The sequence below is a fragment of the Sander lucioperca genome, chromosome 13 (assembly GCF_008315115.2).
Source record: "Sander lucioperca isolate FBNREF2018 chromosome 13, SLUC_FBN_1.2, whole genome shotgun sequence".
NCBI lineage: Eukaryota > Metazoa > Chordata > Actinopteri > Perciformes > Percidae > Sander > Sander lucioperca.
The window spans coordinates 19821126-19839717 of NC_050185.1; the positions used below are offsets into that span (position 1 = coordinate 19821126).

The following is an 18592-nucleotide window of genomic DNA, read 5'->3' on the forward strand; positions in this document are numbered from 1 at the left end:
TGGATATTTGGATAGCAGTCATAAGTGTTTTGATTTCAATATCTGGATGTCACTATCACTCCACACATGAATACATGCTAGCACAGATGCAAACATAACCTAGAGATGTAGTAAATACAAACAAACAAGCCTGAAACATGACACAATCTCTGGCTAGTTATTCAGTGTACAGTATCCTACAGACGGACGCACAGAAGTACACAGGCTAACAATTTCATTTTGAGATTGAAGGTTACAGTAGGAGGCGTTTTTATCTGTTAGATGGAAGACAGGAATAAATCACTTCCACAGAGACAGAATGGAAGAAAGAGTCACACAAAGTGAAACAAAACTCCTAAACATGCATTCAAAAGGCATACTATAGGAGCAAAGACAGAACAAAATACAAAAAGCAAAACAAATCTTAATGTTCGCCAATAATAAAAAAGAAGAAAAAACAGAAATGAAGATATCAAAAGATAACATTATGTTAGGGCCGATGCTCCAAGCCATCCAGTGCTTTTCATACAGTATAATACATGTAATCAGAGTTAAGATTTCTCTGCATTATTGCCAATAAGTCAAGTGGATTCTCAATTGGTAATGGGATCCACCAAGGCTGAGGCTATGTAAAGCAGTCAGAGTGAAGCAAGGATCTTGATTAAACACTCAACTTAAGTTCCAACCCTCAGTGATCACAGGCTTTGGGTAGTGAGGTAGCTTTAGGTAGCATGCATTTCTAGAACATTGTCGGACTTGCGATGTAGTTTTTTTAAAAAATGATCAAAAATCGATGCAGCATCGACATGACATCTTCTTTTCTAATCCATGCATTTTTTCTCCTTGTCAAAACCTGGCACCAACGTTACCCACAATGCAACTTGAATGCCAATCTCCAGTCGGAGATTTGTGTGTTTATGCTGGTAACGGCTTGACATCACTTGACATTCCTCTGTAGCTACAAAAGGCATTGAAGTGTTTTTTAGTGCCCGAGTGCCGACAGTGGCGAAGGCCCTATTGAAACTGAAGGAATTATTTTCCTGGTAAATGAATTGCCTTTTGAGGTGCTTAACATACTCAAAAAATATGCATCAATCCTAGTGAAAATGTACGTATTTTAAAGGTTTCGGTTATAGGCGCACAAAAATGGCTTATTGGTTTTTAAAAGAAAAACTTTTCGTCAAACGGTGTGGGGGTGGCGTGGTGGCCATTTTGAGTGTTTAGCGATGAACAACAAAGTGGCTGTAACTACAGTGTACATTGTCATATCTGCTTGAAATTGTATATTGTATAATGTACAGGCCAATATTGACTTTTGGTCATAGTGCCCCCCGCTGGCAACAGGAAATCAGCCTTATATGACAAACATCATCCGATTTACATGAAACTTACAATGTGTGGTCTACATGTGATACTGAGCCGCCCATTAACTCAGGCCACGCCCTCTTTCATACCTTTTGAACCGTTTAAGGTAGTCTTATGTGAGGTGTCATTGAACTCAGCAGAGTTCCTTCTTCATTAGTGATGGTTTGGCCCGCCCCCTATGCTTAAACCACGCCCCCTTTAATAACTGGTGACCCGTTTAATGTAGAGTCTTATGTGAGGTATCAATGAACTCAGCGGAGACTTGCTTTTTTATTGGTAAAGGTTTGCCCCGACCCCTATGCTTTGGCCACGCCCCGTTTCACAGCTAATGAACTGTATGATGTAGAGTCTTGTGTGAGGTATCATTGAACTCAGCAGTGAGTTCTCTTTTCATTGGTGACGATTTGCCATGTCTGAGTCCCACGCAAATGCACAGTAGCAAGGAGCAGCGTCCACCAGTAACGCCGACACGTGCAGAGGCGCGAGGGCCCGTCCAACGCTGCTTGCAGCTTTAATTTTTGTTTGGTTTTTTAACATTTGCAGTAGTACTCTCCAAGACCTGTAAACAGACAAGACAGACAGACTGTCATGGCGGCTTGTTCAGAATACGATCTCATATTGTACTAAAATAGTTCACCGAAACGTGTTTCTGAAAACATTTCAAGCGAGAAATAGGCAATGCAGTTGCTGAATCTGTCTTCATTTCAGATTGACAAAGGTCAGTCTAAAAGATTTTCGTCAGATTTTGAGCGGTTCATCCGCTCCCCATTTCCGGGTGAGTCCCGACTGCCCTGTCCCCGACTGAATATGTCGGGTCGGCCAAAATGAATGCCGACGGCTCCTCGGACGGCCGACGGCACGGGACACACAGAACAGACTCGAGTCACGGACCTCGCCAGACGGCCCGACGCCCGATTATCGGGCTGTGTGTCTTCTCTCTTACACACACACAGGGAAGCGCAGCAGCACACAAACATGCAAAAGATTACAAATACAAATATTACGGTGCAAATCCGCCATCATAATAGCAATGCGCCAATGTTCAAACGTGTCTGGCTTTTAAAGGGAATGGGAGATGACACTGAGTGGTTTATTGCATGTTACACCCAAAACACACCTATGAATTAAAGGACAATTCCGGCGCAAAACGAACCTAGGGGTTATTAACAGATGTGTACCCACTCTGTCGTTCTCTGGGACATGTTTTCATGCTAATCGAATGTGTTTGTAGCTTGAAAGAAGCTAGCGTGGACCGCTGATTAGCTTACAACGCGTATTCGGGGCACAGGGAAAGTAAAAACAAATCGCTATTTATACCACTAAAAAGGCTCAAGATATCACCAAACTTCAACGGTAGCATAATGAGGGTCCCTACATGTTAACCAAAGCATTGAGAACTTTGTAAGTGTATAGACAGCTGCGGGAGCTCTGTGAAAGGGCTACAAGAGAGAGAGAGAGCTATGCCGCAACAGAGCCTTGTACTTCGGGAAACTGGTGGTGTACCTGCGAACATTGTGATGCTATGGCCACCGAACAGGAGTGTCTGTGTTGCACGGAGTGGGACCTGTTGCGTCGCAACACCCAAGAGACGCAGTGTTTTGTACAGTCTGAAGATTTCCACTCTCTGATGAACAGGGCTGTACTTGAAACTTTTTTCCATGTCCCGAAAATAAATTGGGGACGGCGACCCAGACCGGAGGGCCCAGATGGACAGTTATCCACTGAGTAAGTACACTAGACAAGTTATGTTTTACATCGGTACGATTATTTCAGATATATTGAGCAAATTACTTTTGATTTTAGTTTGCATCGCCAGCTGTAAGTCATGACTGGTTTTCCCAAGTACGAGGCTCTGTTGCGCCATAGCTCTCTCTCTCTCGTAGCCCTTTCACGGACCTCCCGCAGCTCTTCGTTCAATAAACTGTCTGTACACTTACAAAGTTCTCAATGCTTCGGTTAACATGTAGGGGGCCCTCATTATGCTAGTTGTTTGGTGATATTTTGAGCCTTTTTAGTGGTACAAAATAGCGATTTATTTTTACTTTCCCTGTGCCCCGAATACTAGCATTGTAAGCTAATCAGCAGTCCGCGCTAACTTCTTTCAAGCTACACACACAATCAATTAGCATGAAAACATGTCCCAGAGAACGGCAGAGTGGGTACACATCCGTTATTAACCCCTAGGTTCGTTTTGTGCCGTAATTGTCCCTTAATAAAGACACTAAGTACAACCCTTTTGAACCATGCGCCCGGCGCACGGACTCTTTTTTCCGCCGTCAAACTAGCAAAAGTGGATTTGGACACGCCTTAAACGCACCTGTGCTATGCGCTTCACGCCGTGCGCTTAGATTGTTTAAAATAGGACCCACAGTGTGTAAAATCATCACACTTCCCCTTCAAGGAGCCACACTGTGCCTTTGGAGGCTATATGTTTAGGATATGAAGGTGTGCCTACCCTACACCATAGCTAACATGTACCTCAGAAATGTAGCTACACATTTTGTTTACAGAAATAACAGAAACCTTCACCAGAGGGCCCTGACAAATTGTTACATTTTGACCTTTTTTCCCCCAACTTTTCTCTTTTCACACGTGGGCAGCAGTGCCTCCTAATTGAGTATAGAATACCCGTAACACGGCACCCAGCCTCACTTACAAATGACTCCCAGTCCCACTCATCCTTCTTGTGCTGACCTTTAGAGGTTTATTTTACAGTCCTGTGGTCGACCCAAATGTACGGTCGGTTACCCCACGGGAGTATTTATGTAATATAGATTTGCTGTTTCCTGGTGCTCTGGTCTGAAAACATCTCGCCAAAGAACTACAGTTAACTACAGGTGGTTCATACTGGTACATTTACAGAAATATTGTTTAATGTGCGTTGTCTTTATAAATAAAATAAATAAAATATAAGAGCAGCAAAGTGTTCTGAGGGTGACTCTATTTCCATTGCTCTTACTTGCTGTGAGTCTCTCCTTCTCTCTCCTTGGTAGTAGTAACCAACAGAGAAGATTTGATGATCTAGTCAAGGAACAACAAAATAAAATTGAGCCAATAGTGTAGAGTGAGAGAGGAGCAGAAAATAAAATGCAACAGAATGAAAAGGACCAGTAATACTGTTGTTTTGGCTGATGTTGATTTTACTCCTTAGGCGCTTGGAGAGAAAAAGAGATAGAGACACAAACCAAATAAAGAGAAATGGATAAAGACATTGAAAGCAATGGTAACAACCCTTACAGAAAATGAGAGCCAAATCACAGCAAACTCAAGCTCTTGTAAGAAGACAAAAGCAGAGAAGAGGCAGATACAGAAAGAAGGGCAGACAGACAGAGTCAAAGGCCTGGAACTGAAAACAGCACTGACCAAACACTCCACTCCAGCTGTCAGAGGGAGGCATGCATGGAAGGAAGGAAAGGGATAGAGGAGGGTTAATAAGAAAAAAGGCTATAAAGTGAAACAGAAGCTCAGAACAGGAAGAGCAGCGAAAGCAACAGCAGTCAAAAACATCTGCCAGCAGCTTAAGCACTGGCAGCTATACCACGCTGGGCACTCCAGGAGAGATGTTTGAAATCAGCGAAACACCAGCCAGAGATTGTTTACGGAAGACACAAAGGCTGAGCTCTCTCTGCACAACACCTTTATGTAATAAATGTATATAAATGCACCAGAGAAAAATATCGGCTCTGCACAACTGGCAGAGAGTCAAATGCTCAAAGCAGCATCAGATACAGTACAGGAAGGTGGGACCCAAGACGAAAAACAAGAAATCTAAAAAAACCATGCTTGTGGCATACATACTTGATACATGTTTCCAGTGAGCCAAATATAAGCGTCTATTTGTATTTTTTGCAAACCTGTTTGTCATCCATGATAGATATGCACACTCAGCTGTCTCCACTACCCATAGCTTTTAAATGGTAAGAACTGAACAGGCACAGATATACCATCACCAGAGATTAAGCTGTGCCCCGTGTGTGTGTGTGTGTGTGTGTGTGTGTGTGTGTGTGTGTGTGTGTGTGTGTGTGTGTGTGTGTGTGTTTGTGTGTGTGAGATACTGTAGATTGAGAGAGAGAGAGAGAGAGTGTGAGAGAGAGAGAGAGAGAGAGAGAGAGAGAGAGAGAGAGAGAGAGAAATGCTCTTCTTGCTCCCACCATCTCTTATTTTTTTCACCTTTATTTCCTGTTCTCCTTTCTGCTCTGTCTCTCATAGCACATACTGCCATGTGCCATTTGGTGTCATATAATATATTTTATGCTGTATGCTGGACACTTTCTTAACGAATACCCAGAAGGCCCATGTGGTCTGTCTAACAGCACAGCATTGTGATGCTCAAAGTGTTACAGCGAGAACTCAAACCACCTGATCAGTAAAACAAGCTGAGGATCAGAAACCAAACATGGCAAAGCCCTCTAATGCCCTTGAGAAGTTCAAGTATTAACATGGGCCAAAATTTGGCCAAGATTTTGGATTTCCAAAGCAAACACACCCTGAATATTTGTTCTGAATCTTCAGTTTTGGCTCATTGGTTGATTAACTCAATATGCATATTTATCCTATTTTTGGTTTGTTTGCCTGCACAATCTGGCACATCTCTCCAACCATACAATACTTTGCTCTGAGAAAAACAACAAAGCATAGCTAATTGTGTATTCATTAGGGACATTTTAACTGGAGGTACATGCATGAAAGTGAAGTGAAGCTGGGTGAAGTAGAGAAAAAGAGAAGAGAAGGACCTCTCCAAATGGGTGAGTGATTATTGAGGGTGGAAGGCAAAGTGAGGTTTGTCATTGGGTGTTGCATGAAAACAGGAGAGTGAGATCTGAAAAGGCCAGTGTCCTCTATTCCACCTCACACACATCCGTGCAAATCTAACACACACAACGGCCTAATCAAGATGAATGGGATCTGCTCTTCAATAAGGACATGCTATTACACTATGAGACAACTACATTATTGCTCTGATCCCTCCATTTTAACAGTGTGAAGTTTAGTGTGTGTGTGCTTGTATGTATGTGTATGAAGCAGAGAACCTTAATGATTAAAAGGGATTGTTGCACCTAAATGTCAGCCTGTAACGGTTTTAATTGGCTAAATGAGTTTCTGAGGTGATGGATGATGATAAATGTCTTGCTTCATTTGCTTGTTTCTCGTCCCAACACACACAAGCATGTACAAATGAGGCGTACAGCGCTGCGGCGATCAGATCTAGATTTTCAGTGTATGGTATTGGCCATGTTGGTATGCAAACATAAACATAGGTCTGAAGATTGGAAAACTATAAGTGTGTTGGTAGGCTACATTGGTTGTGTTCCCATAGAGAGACACACACAGTGCTTACTAATAAGCTTTGACCAGTGTGTGTGTGTGTGTGTGTGTGTGTGTGTGTGTGTGTGTGTGTGTGTGTGTGTGTGTGTGTGTGAATATATCTTGTCGAGTGTTTACGTCCTGATGTGCTTGCTGTTGTCCTGCAAAACCAATTTACCACAGACTGGCTGTCTGCAGACCATAATCACACAGGTTCACAGCCAGCAAATCATTATCTACACACAGCTAATACAGGCTTGTTTAGTTAAGAGACCATAATACAGGTAGTATGTGTACATAGGACCCCAGGTAGCAACCCATTACGTTTGCAAACAAACAGCCACGGCACTCTGTGTGGCTGCCACAGACTGCGCCGTCCTCTTTGAACAGAACTCAATTATTTATTACACCGTGAATAGTAAACACTAGCGCAAGCGAGATGGGATGATAGCAGACAGTCTCATTTTATATGAATCATCATTGCTATGAGACAGAAAACACAAAGTCATTAACCGCAAACTCTTCTTCAAATCCACTGGATGTTTGATGAAGCACAGCCAAATGAAACCAACCAATCTGATGCTGGTGTTTCCTCCTTTATTCATTACAATCGTAGTCTCGCATAGTCAGATCTCCACGGTGCTGTGTCAGCGCTGGAGAATGGTCTGGCTGCACCCATTATCATTCTGGCATAGGGGGAAAAAACGCTCTGGCTTGCTAGTATTTTCTTCAACCAATCACAATCCTCTTCGGTGGCACTAAGCCCAGGATGCAGCGACAGTGCCCTTGCAAAATAGATCTGTCTGAAATAGGCGGCCAATGGCAGGCTTATACCTACAGTCTACATCCGGTGAGTCAGACTATTGCAATCCCAAATTGTGTGTGTGTGTGTGTGTGTGTGTGTGTGTGTGTGTGTGTGTGTGTGTGTGTGTGTGTGTGTGTGTGTGCGTGCGTGCGTGCGTGCGTGCGTGCGTGCGTGTGTGTTTTAATGGACAGGGGGCTTCACAGCCACTTAAGAAGGAAATGGTGATGATGGTATGCTCTAGCAAGCAGCTGAGTACTCTGAAATTACACCGATGTATTACTAATGAGACACAGTATTGGAGTTTTGAAAAATCCTCTGCAGTGGCAGTTACTGGAATCATGCTAGAAGCTATTCAACTTCTTTACATAGTACACACAGCCCTATCTGAGTATGTGTTATAAAGTGTCCTCATTGTTCTCTAGGAGGAAACCTGTAATGACAAATTATCAATCTCAAGTCTCAATCATTTGACAAATGCTTCCCAACTCTGCCTCTATGTTTCTATTCTCTTTCCTCTGTGTCTATTAAATACAGGCAAAAAAAAGTATGTATGTCTTTGGATGAGCTTTTTTGTATCCCTTCCTGTGACAATAATGAGAACAAATAAATTTGAAGCAAACTGCCCTTTATCCTTCACTACAAATGAGAAGAAAAGAACTGTGATATTATATTTTTATGAAACATCAAGACACATTTGGGTATTATCAGAAGTTACCATTGGGGGTTTCAGTAATTTCCTCTGGAGTTAATTTCCTCTGGAGTTGCTATATTAATGCCTCTGGCTTTCTTAAAGACTTCATTGCCACTTACAAATGAAATGCCACTGTCATTCTGCCCTAGGAAGCTATAAAGCACTGCAGAATGAAATTACAGTGGTATGACCATATGCTCGATCAAGCTGTAGATCACTGCTGTGTGAGTGACATTGTGTGATTCTAATGAGGCACAGAGGAATACGAAACGATCCAAAACCCGATCAAACTGTGAAGTTTCATCATGAAGTTTAAATACTAATAGTTTGAATGTTGACCAGTCACACTGGCTTCAGACTGAAGAAGATAAATGAAGAGGCTGGTAGAGGTACAGTCATGTGAACAAATTAGGACACCCATGCTAAAGTTGACTAAAAAGAGGAATAAAAAAAACATCTTTAGGAAATTGATCTTAGTGCCTTAATTAAAAAAATGAGGGAAAATCCAACCTTTAAGGACACCAATTTTCTTTGTGAATGAATAATGTATCGTAAATACATAAATGTTCTTCCTTAAAATACAGGGGGCATAAGTAAGTACACCCCTATGTTAAATTCCCATAGAGGCAGGCAGCTTTTTATTTTTAAAGGTTATTTCATGGATCCAGAATACTATGCATCCTGATAAAGTTCCCTTGGCCTTTGGAATTAAAATAGCCCCACATCATCACATACCCTTCACCATACCTAGAGATTGGCATGGCTTTATTTCAGTTAGCCTAATAGCTGGTTTGATTTGCATTGAGAGATGATTTTATGGAAAGTACCCCATGCCAATCTCTAGGTATGGTGAACGGTATGTGATGATGTGGGGCTATTTTAATTCCAAAGGCCAAGGGAACTTTATCAGGATGCAATTTCCAAAAGATGATTTTTTTATTCCTCTTTTTAGTCAACTTTAGCATGGGTGTCCTAATTTTTTCACATGTAAATGAGGAACTGAGCTAACTGAGGAGAGAGCAAGAAGAAAATTGAAGCGAAGACTCTCCCTAAGCACCCACATAAAATTCACTCCGAAAACACTGCATCAGAAGTTAGGTGTTTGACCTTTTATTATTCTCTGAACTTCTCAAACAGGATGGTCCTTTTTTTTTTTTTTTTGCATCAGATCCTCTATTTGAGAAACTTTAACAAATTGGGACATGCGCTCCCACAGTGGAAACAGCCGTTGGTGTGATTAGGCAATGCAATTACTGATGTGATGGGAATTCTGTGCATCCTTTAAATTGTGTTTCCAGCCAAACTGGGCTCGCAGGGCCATTAAAGCATTGATGCATTGCAGCAGCCAGCCGGTGGGTTGAGCGAGTGAAGAGGCTCTCCAGCTGCAGTTTCTGTCATTATGGCAACGCTCCACACCTCATCGCACCACAGAGCACTTATTCCAACACAACAGGGGAAGAGCATCAGCATTTTATCAACTGTGCCTACCACCGCAGAGAGAATAGAGTGTCGAGAGTCACAGAGGAGGAGAAAAGGGCTGATAGACGGCAATAGAGGAGGGAGTCGCAGAGGGCTTATGGTAGCTTGTTGTTGACACTCCGGTGTTCACTCCCTTTCTCTTTCTCTCTCTCTCTCTCTCTCTCTCTCTCTCTCTCTCTCTCTCTCTCTCTCTCTCTCTCCCAGAGTAGTTCCTTGTATCCTCCTGACGCTGAGGATTATGGGAATCTACGCTACGTAGCTACACTAAGCTTCCAGGGGAGAAGGTCAAGGGGGAGCTAGACAAACAAGAAAGTCCATCTTCTTTCCATATGACCCACTTGCCCTTTATCCATTATTTAATCTATTTCGTCCACCCGTTACTTTTATACAACCCCACCTGCACCTCCCACTGTGAGCTCTTGTGCAAAATCAATTGAAAACCAGCAATATAAATGCAAAAAATGTATTGTTTCAGGATGAGGTTACTCTATGTTTATTTCCCTGAAAAGACTCAATTTGCATCTTACTCACTTGGTTTAACATTTACTGTAACATATTGCCTATCATCTTGAAAAGGTGAGTAAACTCTATTTCAAAAATGAAAATTGAGTTCATTTTTTTACTCTCAACTACTGTACATTCAAGCTTTAACTTTTAAATCTTTCCATTGCTGCTTAAAATCAGGCGTTCTTTTTACAAAACAGAATTAATTAGGTATTGTTTTCAATTTAGTTTATTCTATCTGAAGAATATTCCCAGTATAATGCAGTTTTTTATCGTTTCGGTGAGGTGGGGATAGGGTCATGTGCTATCATTTCAACTCTCTGTATTCTTGACTGTATTCCAGTTTTATCTGGCTATATCAACTCTCCAAAGCAGCATATCACTATGAAAGGCAGCAACAAGATGCAGAAGTATTTGTAAATAAAGACTACTACATAGACTAGGCCTACTTACCAAACCATCTCCCAGGTTGCTTGCATACACACTTTTCACTAATGTGAAACGTGTCATCTTTTCAAATTCTCATTTTTGTGAAGCCTTCCTACAATGTAAATGACTTGAAATTAATTCTCAATGGCCCTGGCCTTGCTTTTACGATCCTCTATTGTATTGCATTTGCTGTTGATTTTATGTGACGTTGTTTTTTTGTACTATTTTATGAAGAGGTTTTAAAATGTGTTTTAAAAACTTAACATAAGTAGTAGTAATAGCAGTGCTAATAGCAGTAGTCATTAGCAGAAGCAATACTTTTAGTAATCTATTAGTTATAGTAGTAATAAATATAGCAGTACTTGGATTAACAAAGCGCCTCTGGTTGTAGTAGCATTTAGCATTATAGTAGTAACAGTCCTAGTAGAATTGTAAGAGTAGTAGTCGAAGAAGTAGCGTCACCAGTAGTCATAGTAACAGAACAGTAGTAAGAAGAATAGCAGTATTTCCTCTTCTTTCATACATCAAACAGTGTTCTCCACCTGATCCTCTCATCTTCCTTTTGGTCTCAGCCTGAATAATGCAGAGCTGAGGTGTGTGGTGGTGGACTTCCCTGTGGAGCTGAGGCCAGGGTAGCAGCTGTCCCTATCAAGACTCTCCTCAGAGCTGTCACGGCCTGTCTGCTCCTCGGCTAATCACTTCCTACAGGCCTGCAGCATGGGACCGCCGTTGCTAATGTCGTCACCGACTAGGCCGAGAGAAGCTCGCAGGATGAGCGTGATGTAGTTTCATATGGTGATGAGTGTGTGTGTGTGTGTCTGCAAGTGGGTGTGTGTAAGGGGTTAGGGGTGTGCAGGTGTGTTTAGCTAGCAGCTCAATGGGTGTGCAAATGCCTCAGGTAGTGCAACATGGGTCACGCATTAACACACACAGACACCATCAACATTACTACGGCCCCTTCATTCCCACCTGCCAAAACACATTTGCTACACAAGGAGTTACCAATGTGTGTGTAACAAGCTAATGGCACAATGTGTCACACACCAGCACACATGGTCATATGAAAATTTGTAATGACATACTTTACTCTGGCATGTTCAACAGAGGTAAAATAAAGCCTGGGGAAATACATCCTGAGGCAAAACATTTTTATTTTCCTATCCTCTCACCAGACTTTTGCTTTTTATTTTGCCACACAGACAATGTGTTGTTCGATGGTTCTGTTGCGGTAGGCTTTGTCAAGCCCTGCGGTGAATACCACAGAACCAACTGTCAACAGTGATGATTAATTGTCAGTCACTCCAGCCATGCAACAAAATGTTTAAATACATTTGCCTTCTGGGGTTTCAGAAGCTGAATTTGAATAGCCACAAACTGAACAAAGAGTGATAGGCCCAATCAGAGGAGTGTAAAATCCAGGGCATTCGTTAGCCAGCTAAATGAGTATTTAAAGAGATAAAGGTGGTTCAGGCTTCTGGCAAGAAAAACATGAAACTCAAGTGGAAGTTGGCAAAGCTGTTTTGGAAACGGAAAGTGAACTACTGTTGTTGTGCCCTTAAACACTTTACCCAAAACATATATGGCTCCCTTATAGAGGCCACATGAAGAAATGAATGTGTCTGAAATAAATAATAACGAGATACCTGAACAAAAGATTGTTGTGGTGGGTATGCAGATTCATTAATGCTAAACTTTGTTCCCAAATGTAGCTTTCCAGGACACATTGATCTCCCTTTTTACTGTAAAGTTTAGCCTGGACTCTTGAAAGATGAGTCAGCTGCTCAGTTGATCTCAACAAACAGCGAGGTTTTGCTCATATTAGCGTGCTAACTGTCCAACAGGCTACTTTAGCAAAGCAAGGTAATAGGGTTAATAGCTGATGACTTGCAGCTACGGATGCTAATTGTAGCTTTTGTCCACTTTTCAGCAAATCAAATGTGTCAAAAAGGCGGATACACTACGTGGCCAAAAGTATGAGGACAGAGGCAGTGGTAGCCTAAGGTTAGAGAAGCGAAGACGGGATAAGTCTGGGTGGGGAAAGTGAAAGAGCAGCACTTGCCCCTCCCTGATTACCACCACTGAGGTGCCATTGAGCAAGGCCCTTAACCTCACCCAGCCAGCAGATTGACTTGTGGTTGTACTGGGCAGTTTCCAGGTGTGAATGTGTGTAACTGTGTGAGTGTGATCAGTTGCAAAAGTGAGGCTTTCCTCTCAATAAAAGATTCACAAATGCATGAATGTGATACTAAACAGCCTTCACTCTTCTGGGAAGGCTTTCCACAAGATTTTGGAGGATTCCAAAAGAACCACAAGAGCATTAGTGAGGTTGGCCACTGACGTTGCCATAAGGCCTGGCTCGCAGCTGACGTTCCAATTAATTCTCAAATGTTTAGTGAGGTTAAGGTCCGTGCAAGATGGGGAAACCATTTCTTTAAGGACCTCTCTTTATTCCAAGGGCATTGTCAAATTGGAACAGGAACAGACATTCCCTAAACTTTCCTAAAAGCTCAATGTTGTCTAAAATTAGAACGCCCAATATGGCCAATAGAGGGCCATCAAATAAGAATGACAGACTCTCTGGCATATGTATAATAAGGAGAGGCACAACCCAAAGAGGCAGACAAAAATGCCTGAAATTTTGAATGAAACAGCCGAAGATGAAAGTAAGTAAACAATCATGGAGATGGGCAGGCAGACATACAGAGATATGAATATGAAACGAGACAGGAGGTGTGACGGCGCAGTGAGGCATGTAAAGGCAACTGGTGCCGCCACGCTGCTCCTTGCCCCTGCGGCAGGACGACCAAATGAAACTGGAAAGAGGTAGGGCGGGAACCGAGACAAGAAAGAGAAGCCGGGTATGATTGACTGAAGCAAAATGAGACGACATGAAAAGAGAAGAGGGAGAGAAAAGACAAGGATGGCGAGGAAGATGGGGGGAAGGGAAAGACGAGCCCACCAAAAGTGTGACAGGCAGATAAACAAGAGACTGTGAGTGACTACATTTAATCCACTGGGTGACTGCAGCATTTAACAAACTCCCTGCTTGATTCTGTGTGTGTATGCATGCTAAACCTTTGTTCGTGTGTGTCTCTGTGTTGTGCACACCATGTCTCTGTGATTATGCCGGTTACCTGCGCTTGTGCACCCTCTTGCCTCTGCATGGGTGTGTGTAGGCTTTTGTGTGACCGTGTTCAGATATAAGCCCAAAACATCTGCCACTGTGCCCTCGCTTTAAGTGTGCACCCTCTAACAAGCTGAACATTTGTCAACAAAGCCAGGAAGCAGTTGTTGTTTGCCAGTAAACAAGAGGTGTGTGTGTGTGTGTGTGTGTGTGTGTGTGTGTGTGTGTCAGTAGCCCCCACCACCACTTGATTTGGCTTGTTAGTGCTACTTGTGGGGGTTATAAGAGCCAAGAGCCATCCAGTCACTGTAGCTGCTTCATGCAGGCCGTTAATGCAGAGCTCCTTTAGCCTGGAGTCAGCCAAGCAAATCGCTCTCATGTTTTTTTTTACTACTGTTTGCTCTGTGACCATGTGATCATTTGACTTATGTGATTTATGTGGCTGGCAGTGGTTTTCCCTAAGGTGGTGGTGAACGCATGGCTCAGTGGTTTCTATCCACTGGTTCTCCCTTCCAGTCATTACAAGGACATTTTGGAACAAGATGAATAAAAGATATTTTTCTGATGTAAAGAATTTTGCAGATAATTCCATAACAACGCCATAAAATATAACTTGAGTCACATGGCAAACTACAAATTAGTTTTTTTAAGGATGTTTGCATATCTGCCCATAACTGTTTTTACTTGCCAAACATCTGGACGCTTGGGCACTGAAACAAGGCAGCAAAGCCAGTAGTAAAAAGAGCTTGCTTAGATTTCCTTCTAGTTGAACTGAAAAATGTTTCCTACGAATATAAAACAGGCTCCACCACATCATATGCCAAAAGGATCAGAATTGTCTGATAAAATGTGAGTTTGAGAGGGTGTAGGACACATGGGATGATACATATAAAGTCTACATACAATATTTAAATACCAATAAAAACCCACACCTACTCAGTACTGAAGATTTCAGTATAAATGTGTTAACAGAGAGAACAGGTTTGTGTCACACTCGTTTTCGAAGTGTAATCTTTTTAAAGGCAAATAAAAAAAGCATTTAAAACCCCTGTCCCTATGAGAAAAACTGTTATTAACGGATATCATGATAGCTGCCATGCCACATTGATCTCAGTACTGTTGGCAGCTTCTCCAGTTTTATTTTTTGTTGTACTGTATCTGTCTGTAACAATACTTGATTTAGTGTTTGGGGATTTTAACATAGAAAACCACTAACACAAATGTCCACATATTTGTTGAAATGATTATACTCAAGTAGTTGTGGGAACTATATATGACCAAAACAGGGTCCCCTAGTATGTTGCAAATATTTATAAAGCCATGGCGTACTTGCTGCAAAACATACATTTCGAAGGGCTTGTGTGGACATAGTTACAGAAAATAAAACAAAGCGCTGCAACTATTTTGGAAAGCCAAAAGAGTATGACCTATTACAGCCCATCTGCACAGTTTAGTAAGTGTCAGATACATTCCAAAAAAAGCACAGTTTATTCTGCTCTTTGTAATGATATGTCTGGCACTTACGCATTTGGGTCTCCTTATGGGTTACACATGTAAAATAAAGTTTGGTTTTAATTTTAGAGACCTGTTTTTAGTTATTTTCCAAATCTTTCATGGCATCTCAAAAATGGCCACTGCTTTTAGTGTGTTACTGTCACTGTATTTCAAAGATAGTTTTGTCTTATAACATCCAAGTAGTTTAGGGGTACTAAGACCTTAAGCACATTTACAGTATTACTTACACTCTGTTTTATGGCAGCTATTAAATAGTTTGTGATAGATTATACACTGTCAGGTCAGAGAATATTGATTATTTTGTTGTATCATAAAATCTTATGGAAGCTAATGTAAAAGTCACGATGATCTCTTCTTCACTACTGCTCTTGTCAGATTCCAGCCAGTGAGCATCGATGGAGAAACAAAATGAATAGAAAAAACCAGAAGGAAATGCAAGAAGTTGAAAGGATGGGATGGATGAAAGCAGACAGGAGGTGGAGTAGAAAATTGCACCAAGATGAGAAAAGGAAAGCATTGACAAATCATTGCTCTGACGATTGCTGTGGCTCAGATGTGAGTGAAATTATTAAAATCTGGTTAAATCTTGTGAAATATAAACTAGCCTGCAAGAGTACCGAATGCTGCAACATGCTGTAATAGGTTTAAACCATAGACTGTATGGTTTGAACACACTGTGATCAGAACATGAAGTAGCCTGCCAGTTGTGTTTGCTGCTAAGGTTTCATCACTTCCAGGGGGAGATAACACAAAACTTCAGACGCTAACTGAGCGTGTAAGTTTGACTCTATGTTTGTGTTTAACCAAGGTGATGCAGGCTACCCACATGTCATGGACAAGTGGAACTTTTATAATCTCTGTGTTTGTCATGTAGATGTACTCTGCTGTTTTTAAAATAATTTGGCCCTGTCCAAGTTTTAAAAAAGCGACATAACTTAGACTATAGGGAATAGAAACGGTGGAAGCAGCTCTGATCACACTGCCTGTATTCTGTGTCACCACACTGAAGTGTTCAATACACCCACATCATTCAAAAGAAGGGTTGTCCTATGCTTGAAACGCCCATCAACCTCAATGACCAGATTTCTCTCTCACACACAGGACCAGTAAAACAAGTGCGCCTTCTAGTGGTGATTCCAACTTTGTGTGTGCGCAAGTGAATGTTGACCTGCTGTTTAATAAAAACAAAGGTGTCACTTACGGTAGAAGACGTATTCTGTGTAGCTCGACCAGATCTTGTCCTCTGTGTGCTGGTTGACAAACGAGGCTGTGACTGATGAGTTGCAGGCCACCATTTGGAAACCACACTCCGACAGCATGTCAAAAGACCTCTCCAAGTGCTTGAACTTGAGGTAAAACCGAGAGGTGTACCGATCCGGGGTTCTGTCCGGGTCCCGGCTCTCGTTCAGGGTCTCCCCAAAAACTTCTTTGGCAAGGGCGACCCGCCCACATATCAGTATCCGAGGCACCCTCCTGAACTTTGCGTCGGTCTGACTCTCTCGGCCCATGGTGCACGAACCCCGGTACCCCACCGTGATGAAGCCGCTCTTTCTGTCCGCTGGGACGAGAGAGGGCGGCGGACACTGCCGGTTGTCGCTGCCCTGCGACCCATCTTCATAGTCGCTGTGGAAGTAGTCGTCCGGGCTGTGCTTGATATCGTCAGGGGTCAGGAGCTTCACCAAGTCGGGTAACTGGAAGTACTCCGCCTCTTTCCTGAGTCTCCCTTTCTCCGGGAAGTGGTCCGGGAGGACGACTTGCTTGTCTCGGAGGTAGTCCAACACATATCGGAATAAAAACCCGTCCCTGTCAATGAAATAACGGCCCTTGGGGTCTCTCGCCAAGTCATTAGATGCATCTTTTTTGGAGGAGAATAGCTTACCGAGTAATGAATTCGGGGTGCCCACCAAAGTCGAGTGACGGGTGTAATAAACCTGCCCCCCTACGTTTAATTCAACAACATCTGGGAAACTGTTCTGAACTGATGCTTGCTCTTTGGGGTTAGTCCTACAGTTTCCACTCAGCGCCATCGTTTCCGTCATGGACTGCTACAAACTACTACACCTATCTCTACAGCAAGTCTCAAAAAAGAAGAAAAAGCGACGGATCAGGATGTTAAAAGTTGCTAAGCTGTGACTTTGGTTATTTTGTGTGGATGCAGGGCCTCCAACTTCATCCAACAATAATCTAAATAAGCATTTATCATCGATCCATTGCCATTATCACCTACCAGTCTGTAGCAGTTGTCGAAAATGGGGGGAGGATTGCAGTCCGGGGCGTCCCTTTGTGATTGTTAAATTGAAAGAAGGCTGAGACGGGCGACTTGGAGGAGGAAAGAATCAGTGCTGCGAGAGAGAAATGTATCCGGGCGCATCAAAGCCTTGCATCAGTGGCTAATGTAAGAGCATTACATGGGGAGGAGGTGGTGGTGGGGTGGACCGGTGGTTCTGCAGGCTGGAGGCTGTACGATGCCTATAGCACCGAATGAAGAAAAAAAACTTGTCTTGCTTGCCTATTTGCTACTAGAAGTATTATCCAAGAAATATAAATCCTTCTGCACACACACAACCAAAAATTACGCAATAGAACTGGGTAAACGAAAAAAGAACAACTTATATTAGGATATAGTCCAACCAGGATAAGGTGCTGATGTGGTGTCACTTTCTCTTCAACTTCCCTTGAACACCAACCGATTTTCCGGGCTGTGCAGACCAGTGGGAGAAGGCAGAATACCTTTCAGTGGCGAGAAACTTCGCAGAGATTGCACACGCAAACCTCGGGAGTCCTGTAATGGTTTTGTCTGTAGCCTCTCGCTACAAATATGTCGCCTGATCCGGACTGAATTAAACTTAGTCCCCTCCTCGAAAAAAATCTTATTTTCGGTCTTATAGAGGTGAAAAAATATCTCAAATTTGATTGTTCTCTTCTTTTCCAGAGTAGCGGAGAGGAGAGAACCGCTGCAGCTGGCTGCTTTCACCGGGAGCTGTCCGCGGTGCTGAAACGAGCATCTCAGCCCCCTCTTCTCACCCTCCGTTCCACACCGCCTCCCCTCTCCTACAGAGCTGGGTGACACACACACACACACACACACACACACACACACACACACACACACACACACACATACATACACAGGCAGGCTCACGGGGCGATTCTAGGCTGCTTGGTGGGGAAAAAAGTCTCTTAATAATCACCATGAACCATTGAACAGAAATCAGTCCTATTGTCAAAAAAGCCCTATATTCATATATATCACATGTCGGTATATTATTATATCTAATGTATAATATTACCCCTCACTACATGCACATGTGGTACCTTGGTGCTGTCAAAGGTTAAATAACTGCATGCTACTGTTTAAAAATAAAGTTCTAGGCTTTCACAGCAATTCCAGTACATA

At 42.5% G+C, this 18592-nt stretch overlaps 1 protein-coding gene across 1 annotated transcript in view; it reads right to left on the reverse strand.

Moving 5' to 3' along the window:
- The window catches only part of kctd16b (potassium channel tetramerization domain containing 16b), a 79112-nt gene extending 60869 nt beyond the window's left edge, over positions 1-18243 (reverse strand). The window contains exon 1 of the mRNA XM_031280919.2: positions 16397-18243. Coding sequence (XP_031136779.1) covers positions 16397-17234 — 838 coding nt within the window. The 5' untranslated portion in view covers positions 17235-18243. The remainder of the gene's footprint in view (positions 1-16396) is intronic.
- Positions 18244-18592: the final 349 nt, after the last annotated feature.